The 11071-nt window shown below is 48.1% G+C and overlaps 2 protein-coding genes across 2 annotated transcripts; both read left to right on the top strand.

Annotated features, from left to right (window-relative positions):
* Positions 1-5818: 5818 nt before the first annotated feature.
* On the top strand, positions 5819-6651 carry P174DRAFT_44691 (uncharacterized protein). Its single transcript, XM_024828631.1, has one exon. It carries the CDS (start codon positions 5996-5998, stop codon positions 6557-6559), a length of 564 nt encoding a protein of 187 aa, XP_024687892.1. The 5' UTR covers positions 5819-5995; the 3' UTR covers positions 6560-6651.
* Positions 6652-8242: 1591 nt separating this feature from the next.
* Positions 8243-9348, top strand: hapB (transcription activator HAP2; the record flags this gene model as incomplete). Its single annotated transcript, XM_024825440.1, has 2 exons — positions 8243-8532; positions 8574-9348. 2 exons carry the CDS (start codon positions 8243-8245, stop codon positions 9346-9348), a joined length of 1065 nt encoding a protein of 354 aa, XP_024687891.1.
* Between the last annotated feature and the right edge of the window lie 1723 nt (positions 9349-11071).

The raw sequence follows: 11071 nt of genomic DNA, 5'->3' as shown, positions 1-11071 counted from the left end.
TGCCAGAGTAGCTAAGATCGGTATTTTCGATAATTCTAGGGAAACAATGCCTCAAATCTGCAGGATTCTATTTTCTGATGAAAGGCTAACCACCTATATCACCGTAATCCATGGCTACTTTGTCTCCTCATTGGGTTAATTAATGTAGATCTAAGCAAGGGGTATTACATTTTATCATTCATTGATGGCCAGCAGTTTACCACATTTCTCGCCGAATGATTAAGTCTTGCGGAAATCGGACAGCTACTTCTGTAGCGAAGCTCCATTCAAGAATAGACGTGGGCACTCCGAGCGGATGTAAAGACGGTTAGAGGTTTCTCCGGTGTCTCTCATGCTCAAGTCATCGGCTTTGCCTGGGCATCGAGAGGTGTCTTAATGATTCAGTGAGAGAATGACAGAATTTTCGCATGAAGAATGGCCGTTTCGACGTCACTCAAGTACATCTGCGTCGACTTGCTGCACTGGGGCCAAGGGGTCACGCAAGCAGCGACGACGAGCGTCCCGATTTCCGATAGCAACATAAATAGTGCCCTCAAATCTTGGGTCATCGCGACAGGACCCTCCCCGTAATGATCTTATAGGGCTGACGGACAAGAGAGGAAGCCTTGGCTAATACATGCCATGTAGGGATGCCAGTCGAAGCCGGCATTCAAGAAGCCCTGACATATCAACCATGGTTCTTATAGAGGTTCCGTTCTGCGTGCAGTGAGACATGTGCGCCGTGACTTTGATATATAAGTTAGATGTGCAGCATTCCTAACAGCAGCTTAGCAAATGTACTTAGTCATTGAAGCATGGGTCCCATCGCTGCGAGTCGTGTCGCTTTCGATCTCAAATTGGCAAATTTTATAAACATTGGGATCGACCAGCCTATTCCATCGAGGGCACTCGCTCGCATTCAGGATTGTTCAAGGCGGGTCCAATATCCTGATTTAGGTCATATCGGCCACCGCGGGGCAGGTCCATCTACCGCTCTGGTCTCCTCATCAATCTCACAGAAGTCTGGAAATTTCAATTTGTGTGGGCGTCGCCGATGCATATAGGGATATGTGTACCATGTACCGAGCTTCAGGGGTCGGCGAACCTAAGTCCGAGACGAATTGAACGCAGGATGCGCAGGAGTAGAGGAAAGCTGTACTCTTTCGTTGCCATTGTATGTTGAACCTGGTCACTAGGTCCAAACAGACTGCCATAAAGCAAGACGTTACTGATTAGCACTTGCGCAACGTTAGTGGGTAGAGATCGTACCAGTGTTGTTTCAGTACTGCTGCTCCCTCTCGCAGCTGTTCCGGACGGACTTATTGCACGGGATTATGCCCTGCTGAGAGTTGGCATTGAGAGAGAGAAAGAGTATCTTCTGCGGTCGTTACAACAGGCAAGGCCTGAGTGCGCTGTTGGAGACGCGGGGTTCAAGGGGTTTGCTGCTACTGTGGCTTCGTATGTAATGGCGTTTCTCAAGGCTGTCAAGATGGAGTATGGTGTGATGGAGAGGTTTGTGGTGGATGTGATGGAGGTGAGTAAAGCTGATATTGAGACTCTTCCGACTGTGTTGAGAGGGAAGTCGTGAAGTGATGATATCTGCTTCAGACCTGGTGGTAGAGACTGGCTGTATACTCGGCTGTTGGAGTTAATACTCTTCAAGCAACAAGGTCTTGAACGTTATGCCATATAGCCACATTCTGCAGGACATTTCTTCGCTTTGAACTTACAAATTGCACTAAGTAGGTATCTGCAACAAGAATCAGGATAAATCTTCCTGTTAGTGACCGCATATAACACAGTCGGGACAACCTAACCAATGGCTCCAGCAAGGCCAGACAACCAGTCGAATGATAAGTGATGATTGAATTCTATTACTGCATCTAATGAGAATCTTCTGGGCATATGACGTAAAAAAGGAAGCATATTTGCAGGTATTCCGATTCCAATGGATTAACAATCCATTTTCTACAGCAGAGAAATCTAGCGGTGTATGTATGTATACCCGTTGACGTGGTAGTTTTAGTGCCCAACCTAGCAGTCTCAACATGTCATAAATGATAGTGTTCCCATCTCTGTGGAAGATATTGCGTATGATCATCTCAAACGTAGAATTCCTGACTTGTCTTCTTTCGGCCGGCTATATGGTCTATTTGTTCTGTGTTTTTCTACAGACAAGGATCTCTTGCTTCCCTCAGTAATGCAAAGATGCTCTAAAAGGTTGCCATAACTGCTGCTGCGTCCATGGAACTATCGGAAAGTATGATCATCGTACGGAGGAATTCCGAATGAGAAAGGCGGAACCAGGATGGAACTGTAGAATGGTATGTGTCCTATTTCTCTGCATCACAAAAGACGGTCTCAACAAGTTCTATTGGTAAACGGAAACGTCATTGCAATCGGTTATTGCTGCCTCGTCTGGAGGTGTCAATGGATAAAGGTTTCTTATGGGTCAGCCATCAATGGGTGGTCAAATTTGCCTCCCTTGAAACAGGCAGCAGAACATACGTGAAGCTCGTGAGATCAAGACTTCCAGTCATAGACGAGAGATATGAGGAGGATAGCTAGTCATGAAACAACTACGATGACAAGTCAGGAACCAGTAGAGTTCGCCTAGAACACGATAGCAACAGGCGGCAGCTCCAGTATTGGTTATGAGCGCTTCCAGAAGAGCCAGGATGCCTCGTCACAGGCTGTATGGCCAATGATACACTGCACTTCTGTGATGCCTCAAAGTGAGCTGGCGTATCAGGGCGCAAGCACTCATCTTGAGTGTCTGATTGGGCGTGTTTGGATGGGGCGAGATTGGACACCTCGTTTCGTGCATGCACAACGCCCACGAGCTAATTCTGTGGAGTCCCTCGATAGAATTCATACGAGCGAGACGTTGAATCTGCGTATCCATGATATCAACTGCGCCTTGTTAGTCGTATTCCTGTCATGCAAAGCGGGTTCGGCGTCAGATGCGGACCTTGACATGGCCATTGGTCGCCTAATGTCCGCGCTTTGCGACTGGCTTGTCCTGGGCTTCATTGAACACCGCTAATAGACAGCGCCGGTAGCTTATACCCTTGGCATTTGGTTTGAGTCGTGACTGGAGTGCCTTTTAGTTTGGTACTTATACCTTGTAAGAAAATCATACCGTAGGATTATCTGGTAAAAAGTGCATCTTGACCAGCGGTAAAAAGTGCAAGCCACGATGATATGACAAGGTAGCCATTGTCCAGTTTCACCCTTACACTTCTCGAACGGCGCATTGAGCAAAACAGTGGTGGCTCATGTAACACTGCTCTGTGAAGCGGAATGAGTCCAATCCTTTTTAGTGCACATGCTTTGGCTAGCTAGGATATTTCAGGCTTCAAACAGGTGAGTGTCGGGTGTGATCGTCTCGTTCACGCCCTCGAAAGAGAAGCCTTGCGCGACATTGAAGGAATGTATGGATCTCGGTGACACAGAAGTTGAGTCTACTATACTGGTTTCTCCCAATAGTACTTGGGGTCAAGATGTCTTTGAAACATGGAAGTGTCATGTGTCCTGTGACTTCTTGGCTTGTCGATGCGTTGGGTGCCAGATACTTTCTGCCTGGCATTTAGCACAGTTGCTCCTCCAGGAATATGCAGAAACGTTATATGGATCCTGCAGCAAGTACGCACCTTGTCTGCAAAGACGGAAAGAGAATATTGACGCTGGGTAGGTAGCTGTGAACTATAAGCCTGTGGATGCGGATATATATGTTTGCACTATCAGACCTTACAGACTGAGGAAGAACATGTATTCGTGTGGCATCTTAGATTGACTATTCTCTTGCATCACTGATAAGCCCTTTGAATCTATGAGCAAGTTCACCTCGAGTTTTCTATCCAGTCTCATACTAGAGCTCAATCCCGACGGTCATTTCCCATGTTGATCTGGTGAGGAGAGGCTGGAGAGGCGGTGTAGGATGCTGTTTGAACTCGCGCCCGCCTGACGTCAGGTGGCCTGAGCTTTTATTCCTAAACTCTCAGGCTGTTTGTTTTTCTTCCACGTAATTTTGAACTTGTACAACAAATGGACACAGAAAAATATCATGAAAAAAACCGATGTGTCATTTACTGTATGATTTTGTTCGAGTCCATCGGAGTCATTCCCGTCAAATACCGAAGTATCATAGTACTAAGTCTGGCAAATGCTCTCTGCCTAATGAACTGTTTACAAGAGCGAAGAGGCCTGTATCCCAAAGCTCCAAGAGAGGACCATTATTCGTGATTGAAGGGTCAAGCTTCCACACGTGGTGTGGGACAGATCGGCGCCATTTGTGTCAGTGTGTTGAGCGAGCTGAGGACTGGACAGCTGCTCGGACTAAGGTTTGTGGTACAGATTGGCTCAACTCGAGTCTTATCGGTTTTACGGCTTGGATGGAGTCTTTTACCGTGTAATCATAAATGAGGTTGATACATATGAGGGCGCTGTAGATAGAGATAGTACTAGTACTATTTTACTCGTCATTATCTTTGTGAACTCTGCTTGTTCTGCATAGATCTGCGATGGGTTGCCGCTGCCTGAAACTTCGAGCTTTCGGAGACTGTATTACTATGTCGCTTTCTCAACAACGGGACGAACAGGCAACCTTTCGCTCAGATACTGGTAAAATGACGCCACGATTGCTATGGTGTCATTGAGAGGTTAGAGACCTAGCGAGGCACCCTTGTTATTGTTATGAAGTGGAAGGCCAGCTTGGACACGGATTGAACTTGAAAGACAGTTTCCCAATCAAGGCATATAGCCGAGGCATGGGTTAGGCCTTCACAAGTATCAACGCTGAGCATTGACTGAATGAAGAAAATTTAAATGAGACGCAATTAACAAGCAATATGAGTGCTGAATCTGTGCTATAGAGTATACAATTCTCCCTTGAGTATTTGCAATTATATGGAGTAGTTGTTGACTTTTAACATATCTTTTCTGCTATGCTTCTAGGTCTATTTGAGAAAGAGAACAATGCTGAACCATCAATGGTAAGTCAACAAAGTCGCACAGGCAGCAATTGCTAAACAGAATCCAATCATTAATTTGGAAGGTGGCTGGTCAAGTCCATCGCTTCGGCTTCTAGGTTTTGGTAACTTTCAGGTTAGACCACAGTTCGGAAAGTCCCAGTTCCCACGGGTAAGGTAATGAATAATGCCGGTGCCCTCACACGTGACGTTCAGGTGGTGGCATGGATCATGTCTTCGGGGTGGCCGGAGCTCTCTGCATAATCGCAATGTGATACTTCAACAAGTTTCTAAGTCATCTAGGGAGTTACCTGCTGATGCTCATCAGATTACCCGGCAATTGTGTCCAGTGACTCAGACCAAGTATTAATGCGAATAAGGTAAGGATTAAACCTGGCTCGTTGGGCATTCTTCCAGACATATGCCTTACCGTTTTTCCTGACGTAGTCACTAAAATTACAAGTGTATCACCATGACCTTACATAGACCAAGCGAGAAAAGTGGGGCAAGCCCTGACAGTACAAGACAGTAAGGGTTCTGACCACTCGCTGGTCCGAATCCTCGCCGCCTCGACCACTAAACGAACCGCCGAGCCAGTCAGCTCCCCTCTGGACGCGTCCGGTACAAATGCCCCATCGCCCGCCCCTTCTCGTCACTGCGGCTTTCTCTCTCTGCTTCCTCTCGTTGGTCATCCGGCCTCTCCAGTCCCTTGCTTGCCCTCCAGTCAAGGCTCACGGACTGCTCGTTGCTCTCCTGCTTGGCCTGCGACTCGTTCACTGCTGGTCGCTGGCTTCAGATCACCGATCTTGTATTTCAGCCAACCCAATCATCATTGATTGATACTCTCTTGGGACCACCCCATCATCATTATTATCTCCGTTAACCTCGTGCTTGATTGTTATCATATCATCACCATTCTACGGAGAGTTACCTTGATAAGCTCTCTGGTAAGGACACATACTCTGTGCTTGGATTGGTTTACCTCGACGACCTTCTTCTTCCACGGTACCCGGTCATCGAATCATTATTGTCCTAGGTATGTATGAATGATAGGCCTCCCCCTTGCACAACCATTTCCGTCGGTTTCATTCATAATTGAACACTTTATTCTTGCTCATATCCAATCGCGTTACACTGGTGCCCTTTACGATTCCAAACTGACAAATCATTTTGCCCTTGTACTTGTCTTTTTCTTTTTCTTAAGCTTTTCTTTTTTCCCACTCGCTCCAAATAAATCTCTTGTTTATCCATATCAACCAGCAATATTGCGTCGCATTTTAGTTTCCAGCGAATTATACTCCCTTGCCAACCTGTACTCCTACTATTATTCTTCTTTTGTTGTCTGCCACTCGGGTCATTATCACGGCGCGCAGCGACAAAACCCACCCGCTGTGGCTTGTCCTCGTTTACGGATCAACCCGGGCCGGACTGACATCAGCGGTAGCCTCGAAGTAGTGCTGGGACCGCCTTTGTGCTGTTCGTCTTCTCGTTGGCAGAGCTCGCGTTCCCCTTCCTCTCAATCCCCGCGAATCATCCCAGATCATCCCAGGCCCTCTCCCGTGACAGCAACAAAGCGGGATCAAATCATCGCGCTGTTTCTGCGCCCTTGATTGCTTCGAATTGGAAGCTTGCTGTCAACAGCCATTCGTCACCCCTAACCCAGGTAATTAGATATATCAAACTTTGTGTCAAACGTGTTGTTGTTGTTGCTTCGCTTTGCGGGCCGCAGACCACGCGCGATGATTCCCTCGTCTTGTTGATGTTACCCACTTCTGTACACGACTTGATTGTCGCATGTATTCGAAGCATTGCAGAAATGCTCTACCTCCCGGTCCTTTGATGCCGTTCTGCGATATATTGACTATTCATGCACTATTATTCCTGTCAACGTCGCGTTCTGCCCACACCTCTCCCCAAACCACAATGCGCCCCAATCAGCACGCGTCAATCATATCTCAACTTTGACTCTATGGCCGTTTTCTAACGCTTCATGCTAGCTTCAGACGTGCAGCATTGTTTACCTCCTTGCGCGCCCAAATTATAGTCTCTTGTGGTTCTCATTGCCATCCGCGCGGACCAGAAAACCGGGACTTAACCGGAATTCGTATGCGTCGCATTTAGATAAGGTACGTTGGTTGCATCATAACTCCCGCTTGCCAGCGCATACATCCTTCAGCCGTGAACTGTCTAAAATTGCCACGGCTAACCCCACCTTTTTTTGACAAACCCCGTTTTACTTTTTGACAGCACATATTTCGCATGTGGTTGGCGGGAAAGTACATTGCTGATGATCTTTAGTAGAGAAGTCTGTGTGCAAGGCCACTCAGGCCTATTCTAATATCAATTCCCCTAAGTCGCGCAGAAGTGGCATTATCATCCGAGATCGTGGAGCAGGACGACTTCTCTCCCACTCGGATTCGTTGGACAGAAGTGCAGGCTACGCTACCAGCACCGCCTCAAGTTTCTTCGTGCCCGTCTTATTCGTCTCGCAGAGACGTGGCCGAGCAACCTGCCACCTTTAGAAGCTGAAACAGGTTAAACAGGGGAGCCTGGCTTTTACGAGGTCAATCTCACTGCGTAGTGACGTCCTTACTTTGATTTTTTTTTTATTTTTCCCGCTTGCGGCTTCGCCTCGTGCCAGCAATAGGCAATCGTGCATTGTTATCAACAGATTGCGTTCTGTCTGACAACGCATCGAGTACCGCACTTACTCAAGGGCACCCTGTCCCGCTGCATCAGAGCCCAACCACGTTACAGTTGTGGTCAACGTATTAAGAGAGAGTATCCACAAAGAACCCAAAACATCCTGAAGAACATTGCTTGGAGTCATTTCGGCAAACAAACGGTTGTTATCTTTTGTGTTGCTGATAGCTCCAAAGTCAGTCCATTCGCGAAACAAAAGTCAAGGTAAGCTTCTCCGCGCAAGCGCCTCTCTATCCCCATAAGCCCCTCACTAGTGATCCAGTGACCGTTCAGCGCTGCGCTCCATACTGATGCGAAAACAGAAGCCTGCAGATTTGCGCATTTAATTCGCCGAATCATCGGTCGCAAGGGCTCGCCGCTTTTTAGGACTCGATTCTTCTTATTCGCGCCCCTTCGCGATAACCTCAAAAGACCCATCCCTCTAACAACCTCTCATCCAGTCATCTGCTTCTACCTTACTTGACCTCTGCGCAGCAATCACCTACTTACTCGAGCTGTTACTGGGTTAAGTAAACTCATCTTAATAGGATCTAACCAATCATCGCGTAAGGTACCAAGGTGACGGAATTACCCGTCGCGTCTCCAGCACGATGGAATACCCTCCACAATATCAACAGCCTCATGGCCAGCACCCTCACGCTCCCTCTCACATGGCCGGCCCTTACCAAACAGCGCCACAGAACGCAGGTTCAACTGTTGGGTCGATGTCGTCCCCCACAAATCCACAGGGACACATGCAGCAGCCTCACCCTGCCCATCAAGGGTCTTCAATCGTCCCATCGCAATCCCATTACCAGCAGGCTCAGAATGCCCCAGGCTCGGTACATCAGCAGATGAACTTTCCTCAGTCATATGGCGTTCCAACGGCTATGCCTCAGCCGTACGGTATCTCTCCTACGCAAGCGGCTGCAATGGCTACAGCAGCCGCGTCTGGGCAATTCTACCCACTTCACCAAGACTCGATGGCTGGCCAGATGGCACAAGGCCCCGTGGTTCTCCTCGCATGGCCGGAGTACAAGTGAAAGGTGACCGGAATCCGCGATCGCCGCCGCAGATTTCAGGACAGATGCCCCCAATGGGCACTCAACTGTCCATGTCCCAAAATGCCCAGATGCAACAGCGTCGTATGAGTCATGTCGGTAGCCCACATGTCCAGACTGCTCAACCCGTGCTCAATCATGTTGCTCGCTCTTCGGTTCCCCCGCCGATGGCGCCGCCTCCTCAGCCTGTTCAGCAAAGCCAACCGTCACCGGAGCTTGTCGCCGGTGCTGCCGAGGAGTCTCCCTTGTATGTCAACGCGAAGCAATTCCATCGCATTCTGAAACGCCGGGTTGCCCGACAGAAGTTGGAGGAACAGTTGCGGCTCACGTCAAAGGGCCGTAAACCTTATTTACACGAGTCGCGTCACAATCACGCCATGCGACGGCCGCGCGGTCCCGGTGGAAGATTCTTGACGGCCGACGAAGTAGCCGCTATGGAAAAGAAACAAGCGGCTACCGCTGCGGGCTCGGGTCAAGAAAACGTGGACTCCGGAAAGCCTGCCGGAGAGAACCCTTCATCCGCGCAAAAACGGAAGTCTAGTGAAGTGAACGACGACAACGCGAACTCAGCCAAAAAATCTAAGACTGGTGGAGCTACTCGATCAGCTGAGGATAGCGAACGTGAATCTGCAGAACCAACCGATGAGGATGGTTAGCCTGACGAGCACGACTCTTACGCCCCGTCAGTGATGACCCCAATGACGCCATTTCGGGACGAATTTCTGTTCTGTACTTCTTTGATCGTTTCGCCACTTTTTTCTCGTAGCAAGCGATGTGTGACTACTCATCTCCAACACAACCCTTACCATTTCCCCTTTCGCAAAGTTCGCGATCTGATGTCTGTTTATATTGTTATGCTGGGACGAATTTCTGATTATTACCCCCTTGTCGATCGGCTCATTAAGTGATGTTTCCAGGATTGACTTGTATGAAATGACCGTTTTTTCTTTGATCTCCTGCCCTTTCTTTCTACACTCTACCTCTGCCGTGGTATCTGTGCCGAGTGGGTTGCCGCTGAATGTAGCCGGCTTTTTCCTTTCTTTTCACATGGCTCACTCAAGCTTAAGTACTGGCAATTCCAGCCGCTCCTCAATGGCAGCATCTCCAGGACTTGTGCCCGTCGCCGATAGTGTCCCCTTGTCATATATACACTGCAACCTCGACCACACCTTTTGTCTTTTCTTGCCCCTTCGTTTTTCATGTTACTCGAGCTCATGTTTGGGATTTAGAAGGAAGGAATCCATCACTGGTAAAATAAGGACCAAAGAATGATTGACAGAGTGACACGGTACCACTGATGTGACAGCTAGTTTGAGGCAAGCCCCAAATGCTGATGGATATACGACAGAGGGATTTCCAAGATGCATCCATTACTGGAGGATTGTGGGCCAAGTCGACCCGTCTCTGCATCTACTTGACTTGCATGCGCAATTGTCGTGCTTTGATTACCTCCTAACCCCTTTTCGCCTTACTTAGCCTTGATCTCCCTTGGAGTCCATGGATGTTTTCTTTCGTCAGGCAGCGCCCGCTCAGGTGTCCTATTCACTATGTGCCAGCTGATCCGCGAATTTTAGCTGGCGCTGATGATCAAAGAAACTCGATTGCCTGCCAAGGAGTAGTGGCATGAGGTGGACATTCATCTGTGCATTCATCCTCCTCGATGCCTCTTTATTTATATGATTTTTCATAAATCTGGTTTCTCATTTCATTTTCTTCTATATGACCCTGTCCAACGTGGTTTGCGAGTCGTTCTTGTGATTCCCAACGGGCAATTTCCCCGAATGTTGCATGTACAAATATCAAGTCATACTTACCAGCATATCCGGCTTGACACACGGCGTGACCGGTTGAATGCTGGTCTGATTGTCTACTTAGTTTGTGAATAACAGCCTTAAAATATACTTACAATTTCGTCATACTCATTATGAAGTACTCCATAGGTAGCTAGCTGATCAGGCTGTCACTCCAGGTCGTTCCTGGACTATGATAGTACCATTCCCAATTAGGACTAGTGTTAGACAAGGCGGTCAGCCACCAGCCTCACTCTCTTCACCATAGTAATGTCAGTGTTAGTCATCAGTTCGCATCCGCCAGTCAACTTGCAGTTCTTCTCTCTTTCTCTCTCACTTCCCTCTCTCAGCTATCTCCTTTACTTCCTCTTTCTGCATTTCAACCATCAGACCCTGTCCCCGGGGGAACAGCAGTCTCATTCCGTCTGGATTCGTCAGATTGGACGTGATTGGTGTGTGATACTTTTTCAAAGGCTACTTGTAGGTTGCCTGCCTTGCCCATCTTCTCTTTTATTTCATCGTGTGTCCTGTCACGTCACCCTTTGTCTTTTGCCTTCCTTCTATTCCCAGCTCAATTCCTCTCGGGACG

Source organism: Aspergillus novofumigatus (assembly GCF_002847465.1).
Source record: "Aspergillus novofumigatus IBT 16806 chromosome Unknown P174scaffold_1, whole genome shotgun sequence".
NCBI classification, from domain to species: Eukaryota; Fungi; Ascomycota; class Eurotiomycetes; order Eurotiales; family Aspergillaceae; genus Aspergillus; species Aspergillus novofumigatus.
The sequence above is the reverse complement of the archived record's forward strand: the minus strand, read 5'-3'. Positions and strand labels throughout refer to the sequence as shown.